At 38.7% G+C, this 18,194-nt stretch overlaps 1 protein-coding gene across 3 annotated transcripts in view; it reads left to right on the forward strand.

The window, feature by feature from the left end:
* atp6v1h (ATPase H+ transporting V1 subunit H) overlaps nucleotides 1–17,949 on the forward strand; it is a 32,117-nt gene extending 14,168 nt beyond the window's left edge. For all 3 annotated transcript variants that reach the window (XM_063461966.1, XM_063461968.1, XM_063461967.1), the window contains 5 exons: nucleotides 4,453–4,631; nucleotides 4,897–5,022; nucleotides 6,742–6,843; nucleotides 8,333–8,446; nucleotides 17,550–17,949. In XM_063461966.1, coding sequence (XP_063318036.1) covers nucleotides 4,453–4,631; nucleotides 4,897–5,022; nucleotides 6,742–6,843; nucleotides 8,333–8,446; nucleotides 17,550–17,619 — 591 coding nt within the window. In that variant the 3' untranslated portion in view covers nucleotides 17,620–17,949. The remainder of the gene's footprint in view (nucleotides 1–4,452; nucleotides 4,632–4,896; nucleotides 5,023–6,741; nucleotides 6,844–8,332; nucleotides 8,447–17,549) is intronic.
* Nucleotides 17,950–18,194: the final 245 nt, after the last annotated feature.

The following is an 18,194-nucleotide window of genomic DNA, read 5'->3' on the forward strand; positions in this document are numbered from 1 at the left end:
CATTCAGAAATGGAAGGAGTGTGGCACAACTGTAAACCTACCAAGACAAGGCCGTCCACCTAAAATCTCAGGCTGAACAAGGAGAACGCTGATCAGAAATGCAGCCAAGAGGCCCATGGTGACTCTGGACAAGCTGCAGAGATCTACAGCTCAGGTGGGGGAATCTGTCCATAGGACAACTATTAGTCGTGCACTGCACAAAGTTGGCTTTTATGGAAGAGTGGCAAGAAGAAAGCCATTGTTAACAGAAAACCATAAGAAGTCCCGTTTGCAGTTTGCCACAAGCCATGTGGGGGACACAGCAAACATGTGGAAGAAGGTGCTCTGGTCAGATGAGACCAAAATGGAACTTTTTGGACAAAATGCAAAACGCTATGTGTGGCGGAAAACTAACACTGCACATCACTCTGAACACACCATCCCCACCGTCAAATATGGTGGTGGCAGCATCATGCTCTGGGGGTGCTTCTCTTCAGCAGGGACAGGGACGCTGGTCAGAGTTGATGGGAAGATGGATGGAGCCAAATACAGGTCAATCTTGGAAGAAAACCTCTTGGAGTCTGCAAAAGACTTGAGACTGGGGCGGAGGTTCACCTTCCAGCAGGACAACGACCCTAAACATAAAGCCAGGGCAACAATGGAATGGTTTAAAACAAAACATATCCATGTGTTAGAATGGCCCAGTCAAAGTCCAGATCTAAATCCAATCGAGAATCTGTGGCAAGATCTGAAAACTGCTGTTCACAAACGCTGTCCATCTAATCTGACTGAGCTGGAGCTGTTTTGCAAAGAAGAATAGGCAAGGATTTCAGTCTCTAGATGTGCAAAGCTGGTAGAGACATACCCTAAAAGACTGGCAGCTGTAATTGCAGCAAAAGGTGGTTCTACAAAGTATTAACTCAGGGGGCTGAATAATTACGCACACCCCACTTTGCAGTTATTTATTTGTAAAAAATGTTTGGAATCATGTATGATTTTCGTTCCACTTCTCACGTGTACACCACTTTGTATTGGTCTTTCACATGGAATTCCAATAAAATTGATTCATGTTTGTGGCTGTAATGTGACAAAATGTGGAAAAGTTCAAGGGGGCCGAATACTTTTGCAAGCCACTGTATCAAACAAGACATTTGTATTAAGCAACTTCTTAATGACAAAGTCTCAGCAGCTTGGTTTTCTGTTTTTGACAGAAACTGTGGTGAGTCTGTAGCTTTTTCTGAACTTCTTCCTCCAGACTGCACATTCTTCAGCCTCCCTTGGACCTCGGGTATGGGTGGAGGTACATGTACAGTGTTCAACATCCGTTTTCGTTGCCACCAAACACTCAAACAGACATCAACCATGTCTGCTGTGAGTCTAAACCTCTGGTCAAGGACATTCTAAATGTTCTGGACTCTTTTAACCTGACACAGTGGGTCACTGGCCCCCCTCATAAAAAAGGTCACACACTGGACTTAGTGCTATCCCAGAGGTTTGGTGTGTACATAACAGAAATATCTGAATTGTGTCTCTCTGGTCATTTTCCTGCGATATTCACTATAACGTTGCGCTGCTCTTTAGATAAGTCATGCACTCTAGCACATAAAAGACAAGCGCTCAATCGTCTAATAGCCCCTCAAGTTTGTATCACATTTCTTCATTATGGGATAATAAACTCAATCTGTGAAAGCGTCGAGGACAATTCTGATTTAATTTCACCTACACTGATATCTTGGACTCAATCGGACCACTCAGGACTAAGCGCTCTAAGCCATTGTCAGAACCCTGGTTGAATGAATATACACACACCCTTAGACATAAATGCAGCCGTGCTGAGAGGAGATGGGAAAACAATAGGTCGTATGTTTCTTTACAGGTATTTAAGGACTGTATCTCTGTTTAGCAAGGGACTGTAAACACTTTAAATACTAATTTTATAGTTTTAGTGTCCACAAATAATAGGTACTTTTTAATATTTTTAATCATATTATTAGTCCATGTGATAATTTGGTGCTGTACCTTCACCAAGTATGTGTGATGATTTTTAGGCAATTTTTAGCGACACAGTTTCAGCTATTAGGCCCCCTCTCATCATCCACTGCCTCAGACCCCTGCGTGCTCAGCTTTATCCAGAGATTAATTAGCACTTCTTTTATTACAGGCTATGTCCCATCATATTTTAAACAGGCTCTTCTTAAAATCCTCTTCTTAAAAAAACACAGTCTGGACCCAACTGCTCAGGCTAATTACAGGTCCATTTCAAAGCTCCCCTTTCTTTCAAAGGTTTTAGAGAAAGTGGTCTACTCATAGTCTCTGAAAAGTTTCAGTCTGGTTTTAAGTCACTACATAGCACTGAGACATCACTTTTAAGGGGTTTTAATGATATTCTTTTAACTCTGGATTCTGGCAGCCCTGCTGCCCTCTTGTTGTTGGGCCATACAGCAGCATTTGACATGGTTAACCATGATATCCTCCTATCACATTGTAGCCTGAAAGAATCTGTTCTTCAGTGGTTTTGATCCCACTGATCTAGAAGGACCTTTTATGTAACATGGCCCCCTACAGCTTGAACATAGCCCCTCTTTATTATGGTGTACCTCAAGGCCCAATTTTGGATCCAGCCTTGTTTGCACTGTATATGTTGCCACTGGGGTCTATTTTTTCACGGTATAACCTTTCATTTCCGTGTTTTGCAGATGACTTGCAGATCTGTTGCCTTTAAAAGCAGGGATAGACTCATTTCAGCTGTTATTGTGTTGCCTTGGAGATGTTAAACAGTGGATGTCCTTAAATTCTTTAAACCTAAATGAATGTTTGGCAACTCTGTTACTTTATCTACTCATTGTAAGACAAATGTTAAAACCATGCCGTGTACCTTGATGGTTCGTTTAAATTGTGTAGGCTGGTGAGTGCACCAATATAGCTTTTTCCATCTGAGACAGCTAGCCAAGGTAACACCTTCCAGCTAATGCCTTTGAACACATTATTCATCTCTTCATTACTTGCAGATTGGACTTCTGCAACTGTCTTTATTTCAGTTTGTACCAGTCGCCTCCAGCTCATCTGCCTCTTTACACTGGCTTCCTGTTACTTATATGATCCGATTTAAAATTTTACCTTTTGTTTTTAAATCACTAAATGGGCGAGCCTATTCTTACCCATCTTAGCTCCTATCTATTCATGCTCCAGAAAGAACCATGAGGTCTAGTTCAAAACTAATGTTATCCATTCCAAGGCTTAAACTTAAATCTCGCAGTGACAGTGCCTTCTCTGTGGCAGGTCCCACATTCTGGAATAGTCTGCTGCTATATATTAAAGCTGCACAAATGCTGGAACTTTTTTAATAGTGAAGACACTAGACACTTGTTTCAACAGCCTCAGTCATTGTTGTTCTTAGTTTTTTTTTTATTGTCTTATTGTATTGTTCTTTCTTCTTCATATTTTTATTTTTATTTTCATTGTTGTGCATTTTCCTTGTTTAGTAGCTTTTTAGTTTGTAAAGCACTTCGGAAGCTGTTGGAAATATTCGATATAAATACATTTGACTTTGACCTTGACCTAGTCATAGCTTTTCCTTAAGTGTTGGCTGTAGGGGCCAATCAAGGTATGGAGTGATTTCTTCTATCTCAGTCCCAGTGCAGAAGTCACTTCTCTTTTGAGTCACTCTAAGTGTTGCCACCACAATTTTCTCTCCATTAAAGCCTGAGGCCGGGCTCTGAGAACTTTGTCCGCAGATTTTACGTCAAAAATAGCTTTTATAATACTTGAACATTGTGTTCTTGTTGCTGGGCAACTCTACTTTTCTTTCCCTTCACACTCACTCACAACACCTGAATTTGAATCCTAGTTAAGGATGTGTATTCTGAAAAGCATTAACTCCATTGGACAAATTTTATACCTTTTAATAAAGTTGTTTAACATCAGGAGTTGACAATGTTACGATACTACAATGAGAAATACATGAAGATATAGAAAACAAATCAACTGCAAAATGGACCTGAATAAAATGACCAAACACGCACAACCGATTTCTCAAATATCAGTCTAGTCATCACAGTGATTCAGTTATAAAATCATGATGGACACATAAATAAATGCATAATGATGCTGCAGAGGTGTCCTGCTCATTGATTTCTGTATTGTGATTTAAAACCAAGGAATATTACAGCAACACAGTACAGATCATATAGCAACATTTCTGACAGTAACAGTCTATATTTATAAATAAATTCTCATCTTTCATAAGTTGTTACAGGCAAAAACAAAAAAGGTGCAACAGGCAGATGTTTGAGGTTTAGCTCAATAAATTACTTAAACAGTTCATCATAAATGTTGAGGTTTTTTTTTCATTGACTAATAGTTAAGTATGATTTATTAGCCTGTTCGTTCATTGATTCATTTCTTCTTTCTGATTCAGACCTCAGCTAAGTTTCTCATGAATTAGCAAATTAATAATGATCTTTTCTTTGACAGAATCTCCTGGAGAAGTCGGCGGAGAGGGAGACTCGTCAGGAGTATGCACTGGCTATGATTCAGTGCAAGGTGCTGAAGCAGCTCGAGAACCTTGAGCAGCAGAAATATGATGATGAGGACATCACTGAGGACATTAAGTTCCTGCTTGAAAGGCTCGGAGAGAGTGTGCAGGATCTCAGGTACCTAATTAAGATTATTTATGAATAACATGCATTCATAGTTAGTTTACTAAACCATTATTTCTTTAAAAAATGGAGCTTGAATAAAAATTCAAGTGTCTTTGTGCAATCCTTTTCATACAGCTACCATTAACATATCCATATGATATTTCTGTACTTTCTGTACTGTGTTGCACTACACAGCTCAAATCATTCTTCTTCACATCATCAGTTAAAGTAGTTTTTGTTTTTGTCTGAGGTAATGATGTTTATTTTTGATCAACAGCTCATTTGATGAGTACAGCTCTGAACTCAAGTCTGGCCGCTTGGAGTGGAGTCCTGTCCACAAGTCAGAGAAGTTCTGGCGTGAGAACGCTGTCCGCCTGAACGAGAAGAACTATGAGCTCCTCAAGTAAGATGAAGCATCTGCTGTCATGAGATTACTCATTTTCCTCATTGCTTTTGAAAACATGATTTATTATTACCTTGACACTTCAGTAAGAGCAAAAGGACAAAGCTTCTCAAAGTGCACCTTGTTCAGATATTGAAGGGCACAAAGACTATGATTTGTCACTTCTTATCTAGTTTCTCCACAAAAGGAGATAAATAAAAAAATGTCTTAAAGTGTTTTTTCCCATCTAATCTATATGTATTTATAAAATGGAACAATGGCAAAAACATTTACAAAGATATACATGTTCAAATACTTTCTCTGATAGCATTGCAGCTGGTTGGAGTGACCATTTTTTCTAGAATGAAATTTCTCAGGAATGGTGTAGAGTTTGAACACTTTGCTGAGGTCAGAAGTTTTGTTTTTAGCAGATCTGAACCACATCAAACTTGTGACAGTCTGTTCCCCGTACCTGTGTCCTCAGCAGTTAAAATGTATTCTATTATGTTTTATGTCTTTATGACATACTATACTTCTGTTTCTGGTGCTTTATTGCACTTTGTGGTTTTTGTCAGTGAAAAGTGATATATAGATATATTTTCCTTACTTATTTGACTTTTACTGTGTTTTGTCTGTACTTGAGGGTATGGTATGTTTTTCCTCTAAGTATCTGTAGCAGTGTGAAACTGAACCTTACACGATGTTTCTACCTAACAGTAAAAAATTTCCACTTGCAGGCAGCAGCATGCTTTTATTCTGTCTCATAGCAAATGAGTTTTGTGTTCCACTACGGTGTTTTGTCAACACTGTAGTGGAGCTTAATTAGAAGATCCTATGCTCAACTAAAAGCAGGTGTGTCAGACTTCCACACTATTTCTTTGACATATTATTTTAAAACATTGCAGGGTTTAATGCTACAGATAAAAAAACACAATGAAATAAAAAGAGCTGAAAGCATCAGGGTTACAAAGGGTCATTGCTTTGGTTTGTCATTAAGGTAAGTAACTTTACCTTGCCGTGTGCCGGTTCAGTGGAAAAACACTTGGACAGCATGCAGCCTTTCATGGCGTGACTAGATGCCGCTATGGAAAAATCCAGTTTTATACTTGACTCACAATCAATTCTCTCGAGATACCTTTCCAATGCCATACTTTTATCAGCTATGAGTTACACTCACGACATCATGTGTCTGTGTTTCTAATCTAAGGACTCAGATCACGAGAGATAAAACATCCGTTGGTGTGTGTGTGTTCTTCATTATTCGGGTCACACACTGTTGTGCTATTGACATTCTGTAAAAATCCTCATTGTCTCACCGCTGTCCCCTCTCTGTAATCAGCTCAGCCATCACCTCAGCTTAAATTAGTCTTCTGTTTTTTTAGTATTTACCCCTAAATCTCACAAAGGCTTTATTCCACGTTGAAGAAGCCACTTTTTCACTGCACACCTTACATCTAATATCCTTGGCTTCAGAGTTTAGTGTTTGGGATTTCCAGTTTTAAAGTAACACTAACCTTGGCTTAGTGAGAATAAGAGCTTTTCTACTTAGAAAACTGCTTTAAAGAAAGTAATCTCAGCTCTTATATTTTTCTTGAAGCTTTCTCAGAAAAATCTTTGCCTAGAAGCGTCTTTAAAGATACAGTATGTGATTCAGATCAGTAAGAATTAAGTGATTGAATCTTTTCATGCAAACAGACCTCTGCATTTTAATGTTTTATTTTCACTGTGTTTCTTTGAAAGGATTTTGACGAGGCTGTTGGAAGTGTCTGATGATCCTCAGGTTATAGCAGTGGCAGCTCATGACATTGGAGAGTATGTGCGACATTATCCACGTGGTAAAAGGTGAGATGTTTTTCTTTAGTAATTAAAGAGTGGCATTTTAAGCATAAATACTATTAGATATTCACTAAAATCTATTAAAGATTTTTTGAAGATCACCTCCCACACACCCTGCCTCAAATGACAGCCCATCGTTGTCACAGAGTTGTTTTATGCTGGCTTTGCCTAGCACAGTTTGCCCTTGACACCAGATTTTTGGCAGTGGTAATCATTTAAGGCTTTGTGTGTTTCTCGTTTTATACAGTCACATCTAATCTGACTGCTCCACGCAGATTGTGCCAGTTGGGTGTTATGTAGTAATGTTCTGTTCATCTGTTTGTTGTTTAATGGTCACTGGCAAACATCTCATTACTGCCATCTCACCTGCCAGTAATGTTTTTTAACATACTTCAGTGATACTTTCATAGTCATTTTTTAAAATAAATCAAATCTGCTCAAACTTAAAGGTGCCCAAAATGTGTCAATTGGGACTAACAATTTATACCAAACCAAAGTAAGTTTGGAGAGATCGAGGTAAGTGCTGGAGGAAGGAAGGAAAGGCAAGAAAGAATATGTTTGTGGATGAGAGGGAGATAGGTGAAACAGTAAGGATAGCAAATATTAGTTATATGAGTTTAAATGGAGACGAGTCTGGCTGGACTTAGAGGTTCAGTCACTATCTTTCCTGGCACAAACACAGTGTGAGGCATGATTTGTGACAAAAGAGTGAAAGGGAAAGTTTACAATATGGTATTGTGACCTGCTACTATGGTTTGGAGACTATGGCACTGACAAAAAGACAGGAGGCAGAGCGGAAGATGTTTGGATTGTCATTGGGAATGAGCAGAATGTCAGGATTAGATTCGAGTACATCAGAGGGAGAGCTCAGGTTGGGTAGTTTGGTGGTGATCCCGAACCGAACTCAGACAGTTGGTTTAATGTGGAGCAGCAGAAGCTCTACCTGACTAGCAGAACTCCTCATTTAATCACAAGTCAGCACAAGCCTAAACAACCAAAATAGTTTATTTACCCAATTTATGTGCCTTGTTGAATTTAAGTGCCATTTGAGAGGATGATTCAGTGAGGGAATTTGATCCAGGGCCTTCAGTGTGAACCCAGTGACCCTCTAACAAAGTGAACTTCAGGGTCAGTGCTGTAAAGACAAACTGACAGTTCAGTAATATATATACACTACAATTCATTCAGAATATCATGCACCTGGATGGAATAAGTTCACCCAATGGAAATGCGTAATAGTATCAGTGCCAGCACCTACTTTTTCTTTGATCGAACCTTTTGCTTTAATATTACAAGCATTACATCTGGTTTCCTTTTCACTGTGTTTTATCCTTTCACAAAGGCCGGTGACCCTGTATTAGATACACAGAAAATTTCACCAAGGCTGGATTAGATTACATGATGGCTCACTGAATGACCTAAAATACGAAAATAGTACCTGTTTACTGTGTATAAAACCTCTGTCCCATTATTCCCTATAACACTCCCATTTCAGGGTAATTGAGCAGCTCGGTGGAAAACAGCTTGTGATGAATCATATGCACCACGAGGACCAGCTAGTCCGGTACAACGCCCTGTTGGCTGTGCAGAAGCTGATGGTCCACAACTGGTATGAGCACTTTTTATAGCTTCTTTGATGTAACTCACTCACATGAACTTAACCTTAAAGCATTAGCTGAACTTTCCTGACATACAGCCTACACGTTAGTGATTAAGGACCATGCACACCATCATGCATATTATGATTTACTCTGGCTGATTAGACATCCGTTGAGGTTAACGTGAGCGGAGATTGGTTGGAAATGACACAAGGTCAGTGAACAGTCATACTGATGAGAATGCTGATGCAAAAATGATCAGAAAGAGGCAAATTAGTCCTTGACTCTAAAACGATCTAAAAAAGTTAGTCATGTAAGACTATATTGGATGGTCAATGAAAATTTCATTTTTGAGCATTTAGTCATCATAGCTAGGGAGATCCATATGTTTCGCTTATTTAAACTTTATTTAAACCCATAATTAAAATAATGTAGGTCTAAAGCCAATAATGGAAAATGTGAGTTAGCGCAAGTGTGATGTATACACTGAAAATCACATTTTTACACATTGTATCTGTGTCCTGCATGCAGCATCTTGAATAAAAATGTTTAAATATGGTTAGATTTTGTAACTTTCACTTAAGGAGGAAGAGACCATGCAATCTCTCAAATTTGCCTCAGACATATGAGAGAAAAAAGCACTTTTATATCCTAAAACGTGACTGGAGAGGCGTTTTTAGGATTCTGCCTTTGTGCGTTTGATGTGCTGTTGGCTAATCAGGCTAATGCAGGGTGAGAGCCGGTTGTCTGAATTTTTGTTTACATTTACTTGAATTATGGTCGGAACGTGTCCTCACGGGCCTGAAAGCAAGTGTAATGAGGCAAAATAACTGTGCGGACAGCAGGGCTGCGCTGGGGTCAGATCAAGATGTGCATGACTTAGGTTCAAAATATTGACAGACCAGGATGTTCCACAAAATGTCAAATGTGCTGGGCTGTATGTTTCTCATGTCACGAATTTACCCAGAGTGTAGTTTACATAGATAGTGTCTTTCCTCTGCTTCTCAGTCTTACAGAAAATAACTTTAAGAATGATTTTATTTGCCAAAAGTAGATTGATTTAGATGACTGTTCACACTATTTTGCAGCTTGTGGCTGGCATAAATGTGTTCGAGTAAATTTCAGCTGGTAATTACAGTATCAAGAAAGGTCAGTTAGAAAATGCTACAGTGGTGCTATGGCACCTTAATTTAGTGTATCATGTACATATCTATCATTCATATTCTTAACCTGCAGACTGAGATTGCAGCAATCTTTTAGGGTGATCACAACCCCACTTGTGCATCATGGATTTAATACACTTGTGTCTGATACAGACTGTAAGATGATAACACCCACTGAATTGTTGGCTACAGCATTTGGCTGCATTTCCTCTGCTCTTTTCTTCCATGTCTCATTATCAGTTGCACAGTTATAATTACCACTAACAGCTGGATTAAAATATTATGCAAACAAGCTTCTGCTGCTTCTCTGTTGAAATTCTAAATATTTTGTTTGACACTTCCATCCTCCATGCCTGGAGGATGGAAGTCCATCTGCTGGGGTTAATGCCCACCTTTGGAGTTCTCACACTTTGTGATGCATATTTATCTTCATAGCCAAACTTTGCTAACTGTAGGTCATGCTTGATTTTACTTAAGTCACCACTAGCAATATTTTCCGAACATTCACTTCACCTCGCCGTCTTTGCGTGTGTCTTCTGTGTACTGGATTTCTTGGAAACAATAAAAATGAAAGCCAACTAGCATTAAGTGGGAATATGTTTGTTTTTGCTGCCGCTATCTAAAACACACACTTTCAGTTTCCTGAGCAACTGTGGATGGAGGTATTATGATTAATATTACAGTAATGTTCCAAGTGGACTATGTGATCAGTCATGTGTGGACAGAAGTTTATTTGAAATACCACTAAGAGTTACAGAAAGGGAGGAAGAACATTGGATTCAGTGACTTGAAATTTCCAGGAAAGTCAAAGATCACTTACTGTGGAAACGTGTTGAGACACTCCTTATTTCTTTATATTTTAGTAGGAAAATATGTAACAGGTGCAGCAATTTATTGAAACATGCAACCATACATGGAAATTCAAAATATATGGCATATATGTACAATTCTAACGAGCTTGAAAGTCAATATTTGGTGCGACCACATTTTTCTTTTACAAAGCCGGAACTTCTTCAGGAATAATTCTCCTGGCTTCGTGAAGGACATTCAGATCTGTTCTTTGGATGCTGGCTTCTTTTTTGTTCCGTTCACTTTTACGATTGTCCCACAAAGCTTTAGTAATACTGATGTCTGGGCTCTGGGGAGGCCAATCCATGGCTGATAGTATGTGCTTATTTATCCAGGTATTCTTTTACTGCCTTGGCAGTGTCTTTAGGATCACTATCAGGCTGAAAAATAGTGTTGCCAATCAGAAACTTTTCTGATGGTATTGCATGGTGGATCAAAATCTAAAGGTTCCAATTTGTGTTAATAATTCCATCAATTTTGACAAGATCACCAACAAAATTCACTGACACGTAGCCCAAAGCCCTTAGAGAGTGTCCACTGTGTTTAACAGATGGCTTTAGACACTGTTGTAACTCTCTCCTGACATCCTCTGTAATTATCTGTACTGATGAAAATTTGAACCAATAATGTAAAATCTGGCATCATCACTCTATAAGACCTGATGATTATCACTCCAATTCTTGTATAATTTGGCATACCTCAGCCTTTTCTCCCTGTTTCCCTTCCTTAAAAATGGTTTGTTGACAGCCACACTTTCACTGAGACCATTTCTGATGAGACTTTTGCAAACAGTACATGATTCAGCTGAAGGGTCAAATGCATCTCTCAGGTCTTCTATCAGGTCTTTGATGGGTTTTTTTTATTTCTTAGGGGCAGGACTTTCAGATACTGTTCATATCCTGCACATAGTTTTTTTTAATGCCTGCTACTTCTTCAGTTCTCCTCTACTTTCCAGTTTTCTTGTTTGTTTCTTTTTGAGGACACACTGAACACCATGCTAAAATGTGCCATGCTTTCAGTAACTCTTTGAAAACCACCTTGTTGGTACAAAAGTGCTTTTTTATGCCTGTAAAATTGTTGTATCTTTGGTATTTTCATTCAACTAAAGAAAACTTTCTTAGGCTTTAATTATTCAAAAGTCAGTGCTAAGTTGTTCAACAAGCAAGAAACAAATAAGACAAACTAAAATCAACAAAAAATATTTTTTTCTGAATATGATCAAGTACAAGGATTAAGCATGAAAATGTATGAAAAATGCATGAATGTGTGGCTACTTAGAAGCAAAATATAAATGAAATGAAGTATTGCTTAGAACCGTATATATGCATCACCTCTGCATTTACTGCATGCCAAAAATTGGCTTCCGTATCTTGTTTGAGATCAAATTCTCCTGTTTTTACGTAGGGAATAAAAATGAAAGAATCAGAGTGAAGTTAAAGAATGTTAAGTTCAAATGAAGGTGGAAGAATTGTGTATTAAAACAGGAGGAGAAAAAACCTGAAGGCTGCATACTAATGTTTTACTTAGAAGAATGAAAAGCAGGGATTACAACTGTGTATGAAGTCTGGTTTAAAATGGATGCAAAATTTCTGCACACGCCCGAATACAAGACTAAGTAAATTAGATTTTATATGGAAATCGTTTGACAGCTTTTTTTTTTTTCTTCGTCTCTTGTAGCTTTTGAAAGCAGCAGCTCATAATTTTAATGCCCAGCACATAAATCACATTTAAAGACATTCACCTGTCCTTATTTATGCAGGTAGTTCTTATAAGACACCCTCCATCCACACCTACCTACCTCTTGTGTAGGGCATGTTGAGCAACTTTGGTGGTTTTTTGTAAAAAAAAAACAAACAAACATAATAATTAAAGAAAGGAATGTTGCTCATGCCATATTTCTCCATTAAGATGAACACTTTGTTACTAGTTTCAGTCCTCATAACACGACCTCCTAATGTGAGGGGGTGAGCTATGTCTCAAGGTTTTTTCGTCACACTGAAGAATCTGCTGCCTACACTCATTGCCTGCGTGAAAACAGAGGTGTGTGAATGCGCCTATAAGATGAGAACTTTTTTTTTTTTTAATTACAATGAAGAGTTTTTTCAAAGCCGCCTCCCTTATCCGCTGTCACCTTGAGTGGGTTGACTTGTTGTTTCTAATATAACATTTTCTTGTTCCTACCTTTCTGAGACCCCTGATGTCATGACAACAGCATGCATGAATGTGCGCAAACTGTTATCTAGTCATTGTTTTTGACATGTTTCTAAATCTCCAGCAAGCTTTGACTGAATGGTGTTTTTGCCAATAAGCTCCATAACGGTTGGTTGTCGTTTAAGCCTTAAGCTATCGCTGGTCCAGCCACCTTTATGCTGTGCTTGTCTCAGTTAGAGTTAGTCCTCTCTACTGACATTTGACATGTTCATGATATAGTATTGTTTTGCCTTTCATACAGTAGCCTGGCTTTTTTTGCCAAACAAACTCAAATCTGTGCTCTGAGTCACTGTGAACTGTCTCCTTTTTTAATTTGATTTTTTTTTCTTTTTAATTTAAAAACCAAAACAAAAAAGGTGAGAACCCGAGAATTACTGATGATTTCCCAGATAACCATATTCTTGTTTGTATTCTAACATTATTATAGATTCAGGTGTTGCATGAACTACAGCTAGATTTTATAAAACACAAATAAAGAAAAATGGAGAACTCTTCTGGTGTTTACTTTGAACCAGATTTGTTGATTGGGGATTCAGAAATGACAGAAAATTACATAGATTTCTGTCAAATACTGTAACAAATACAGACACACTGCATTTACTGAATGTACACAGATGGTGTTTACATGTATAGTCACTCCCCAAAGGCCACTCGGAGCAAAGAGAGATGCTGTTTGTTTTATAATGCAGTGCAAATTTAAAATAATACTACAAAAGAATCAGCTTATGTTGAATAAGTCTTAGCACCAGTGTTTACTTTACTGAAAACCACAATGCTGTATTTATTCCTAGGGTCATTACTCAAAAAAGTAATGTACAGTGGCTTGCAAAAGTATTCGGCCCCCTTGAACTTTTCCACATTTTGTCACATTACAGCCACAAACATGAATCAATTTTATTGGAATTCAACGTGAAGGACCAATACAAAGTGGTGTACACGTGAGAAGTGGAACGAAAATCATACATGATTCCAAACATTTTTTACAAATAAATAACTGCAAAGTGGGGTGTGCATAATTATTCAGCCCCCTTTGGTCTGAGTGCAGTCAGTTGCCCATAGACATTGCCTGATGAGTGCTAATGACTAAATAGAGTGCACCTGTGTGTAATCTAATGTCAGTACAAATACAGCTGCTCTGTGACGGCCTCAGAGGTTGTCTAAGAGAATATTGGGAGCAACAACACCATGAAGTCCAAAGAACACACCAGACAGGTCAGGGATAAAGTTATTGAGAAATTTAAAGCAGGCTTAGGCTACAAAAAGATTTCCCAAGCCTTGAACATCCCACGGAGCACTGTTCAAGCGATCATTCAGAAATGGAAGGAGTATGGCACAACTGTAAACCTACCAAGACAAGGCCGTCCACCTAAACTCACAGGCCGAACAAGGAGAGCGCTGATCAGAAATGCAGCCAAGAGGCCCATGGTGACTCTGGACGAGCTGCAGAGATCTACAGCTCAGGTGGGGGAATCTGTCCATAGGGCAACTATTAGTCGTGCACTGCACAAAGTTGGCCTTTATGGAAGAGTGGCAAGAAGAAAGCCATAAGAAGTCCCGTTTGCAGTTTGCCACAAGCCATGTGGGGGACACAGCAAACATGTGGAAGAAGGTGCTCTGGTCAGATGAGACCAAAATGGAACTTTTTGGCCAAAATGCAAAACGCTATGTGTGGCGGAAAACTAACACTGCACATCACTCTGAACACACCATCCCCATTGTCAAATATGGTGGTGGCAGCATCATGCTCTGGGGGTGCTTCTCTTCAGCAGGGACAGGGAAGCTGGTCAGAGTTGATGGGAAGATGGATGGAGCCAAATACAGGGCAATCTTGGAAGAAAACCTCTTGGAGTCTGCAAAAGACTTGAGACTGGGGCAGAGGTTCACCTTCCAGGAGGACAACGACCCTAAACATAAAGCCAGGGCAACAATGGAATGGTTTAAAACAAAACATATCCATGTGTTAGAATGGCCCAGTCAAAGTCCAGATCTAAATCCAATCGAGAATCTGTGGCAAGATCTGAAAACTGCTGTTCACAAACGCTGTCCATCTAATCTGACTGAGCTGGAGCTGTTTTGCAAAGAAGAATGGGCAAGGATTTCAGTCTGTAGATGTGCAAAGCTGGTAGAGACATACCCTAAAAGACTGGCAGCTGTAATTGCAGCAAAAGGTGGTTCTACAAAGTATTGACTCAGGGGGCTGAATAATTATGCACACCCCACTTTGCAGTTATTTATTTGTAAAAAATGTTTGGAATCATGTATGATTTTCGTTCCACTTCTCACCTGTACACCACTTTGTATTGGTCTTTCACGTGGAATTCCAATAAAATTGATTCATGTTTGTGGCTGTAATGTGACAAAATGTGGAAAAGTTCAAGGGGGCCGAATACTTTTGCAAGCCACTGTATTACACATTATTCTGTATTTTTCTTAAAAGTAATTCAGTACATTTCCTGCTGGAGAAAGTCATTACACACATTACACACATACTCGTTACACACATGCAATCTTTTTTTACGTATGAAAACCAGCACAAAGCGACTTCAGAGTGATCGCCATAGCGATTCTACTATAGAAGTATGAACAGGTAGAAACGTAGGCTGCAAGTCTGACTGCTCGTCAGTTTGTTACCCATTAAAGATCAGGACATGGCTGCTGCGCTGGGGTCGGCATTCACTCAGATTGTTACTGGTTTTGTCCACTTTAGCATCACATTCGCTTCCTTTTGTGCAATAAAAGTATGTCCATATCTACACTCCTAAAAAGTCGTAGCTCTCTTTTTGATCTACAACTTTGACTTGAGCTGATTGTTGTGCAAGTGCACAGGAAGAAAAAACATGTTTGTTTGTTTGAATTTTTTTCTTCTTTCTATCGGCAGTGAAAAGATTGCTGAAGAACTTTTGTAACAAAAGTAACAAAATAATTGTGTGGCGTGTTACATTACTGCATTAATGAAAATTGTGATCACAGTAATGCGTGACACAGCTGCACTGTGGGTGCAGGATTTTTGTAAACAGTCGAACAAGCTGCCATTCTTGTGAAACGGTCGTGTAGCAGAAACTGTGTCTATTTTTGATCAGCTGTATGTGTCTTTCACCTCAACACCACGGGCAAGCACTTACTGCCATTTCATTTGTCATTTCTTAAGTAGAGGCATGGCACGTGTGGTTGTATAGCCAATTTTAAAAGCAAAAATATAAAAAGTATAAAATAAAAGGAGAGACAAGTTTAAACAAGAATTTATAGAATAAACAAAAAGTGGCACATTAGATTTATTGTAATTCACTTTGGACAGCTGTCTGCAAAATGAAATATTAGATAACATCTTGACAGTAAAAACTAACTGATTTTACTGTGGCTAATACTTCTTAATATTATGCAGTGTTTCATGTCCAAGACTCATTTCGCTGTGTAAATATTGATTCTTACAACAGCTGCAGAGACATATGAAAAGGTGCCTTGGCTGTGGGACACTAACTTCATCAGTCATCCTACCAATTATTGCTATTTGCCTTTTTTTTGTAATCTCACTGGCAGTGCTCTAAATCAGCGTACTGTAACTGATTTTTGAGAATGGGCTGAAGGTTATCTCTGACAGCTCCAGCAGTTGGTGTGCCGTGCTTTGACCCTGCATGGATTAGAGAAAATCCAAAATAAAGTCAAGCTTGTGCACCCAGGTCTGTTTTTAAAGTCATTAAAGATGTATGCTGTACAATCATACCACCCTGGGACAAGAACAATTCAGAGAAATCATTAAAAGACCAAAACTATCATAACATTCACACCCATAATGAGTGTACGTGAAGTTCTGTACAAGCCTGTAGATGGGGGTTAGAGGAGGTTTAGCTAAAGATCAAAGGCTTAAAAGCTCTTGTATGTCTTTGATATATTTGAGTTGATCTATAGCAGCTTGTGGTTTTACCAGCCTGGTTGTTTGGTCAATATTTAACAAAGAGGTATTTGGTATTTTCAGTAAGAGAGGTAGGAGACTAACACATGAAAGTACTGTGCTGTTGTTTGGAAAAAGCTTTTTGCTGCTTCTGCGTTGGATGCATATTGTACTGTTTTATCTCACTGCCGTGATTCATTCTCATAATAGGGCAAATAAAAAAATAACCTCCTTCAAAAATAGAAGTGTACAGTGGTTTCATAAAGACATCCTTACGGCGCTGTTGCTTTGTAGAAAAGGAGAATAGTGATGACTCTAAGCGTGCATATTTTTAAGGAGAAAATATTCTCTGTCGTTATGAGTATTCACCATTCCCATTTTTAGACTATTGAGAGGCATTTGATATTTCTGCTGCTGATAATTTAAGTGTCATGAAGCATATCTAAAAATGTTACTGCCAAGAAGAAACATGAAGAAGAACTGTGACCTTTAAAAGTAATATATAATGGGTCTATATTTCAGCATTACACCATGTCAGGGTCAGGATAACTGGGAGAAGCTCATATTGTTAAAATGAGAAGCTTCATTAAAACCTGTTTTCACATTAAAGGATATAAAAGATCCAGAATCCACCCAATCAGAGAATAGATTAAAGTGAAAACATTCAGGCAGGTGGTGATCGGGGTGGATATTATCCCCCATTTATCATAACTTCATATGCTTACCGGTTAATTACCGGTTATGTTTTTGATTTAAGGAAAAATATGTACTGTTATTGAAAAAACATGAAGTGTTTTTTTCTTGAAGTATTGAAAGTTGAAGTATTCTTGATTTTCTCGTCTGTCACCAAACAGGAAACAAGGAAAATATACAATAAGCATGCCTTCCAAAATATTTCTTTGTTCCTTGTAACAGGATGTATGGCCTTATTTGACAGCATGTTTAGTGTTTCTTGCTTTTTCAGTCTGTAAAAAAAACAAACTAACTGTTTCTCTTTCACAGGGAGTACCTTGGAAGACAACTGCAGTCCACTGATCAGCAGCAGGCTCCAGCGGTGGCTGCTCGAAGCTGAACACTGAATGTTCGTGTGTGTTTGTGTCTCATTTTGTGGACGAGTGTGAACTGTACGCAGATTGGCAATTGTAATGATCAGCTCTTCGTTTTTGTGTAATGACTTGAAAAATCAAACGGTGCGATTTCCGCTTCTACATGCACCCCAAATGATCCTCGATGTTCCTTGATTTCCTTGATGTTCTGTCGTGCTTCGTGTTGTGACTCCCAAGATAAGTGATGCGTGATTAAAGCCGCACTTTGTGTGTCTGTGATGATGTACAAAACTGCAAGTTATTTAAGTCTTAAGTCTGTAAAACATATGAATACCAATAAAAATACTTATCTGTGACATTCCTGTCCTGCACATCCTTTTACTGAGAGGTTGATGAGAAACGAAAGCTGAATAACAAAGAGATTTTCAGACGTGACAGCATTGTTGAGTTTTCTTATCAGCCCATATGCGATTGGCTCCCCAGCAGTGGCAGCAGGGTGGTTAATGAAATATTTATTTATTTGAGGTCATCTTCACTAGCTCCTGCCTTTGAAGGGAAACGTGTTAGGAAGTTAAAATGGCTTGTGGAATTAATTGTAATA

Source organism: Pelmatolapia mariae, linkage group LG18 (assembly GCF_036321145.2).
Source record: "Pelmatolapia mariae isolate MD_Pm_ZW linkage group LG18, Pm_UMD_F_2, whole genome shotgun sequence".
NCBI classification, from domain to species: Eukaryota; Metazoa; Chordata; class Actinopteri; order Cichliformes; family Cichlidae; genus Pelmatolapia; species Pelmatolapia mariae.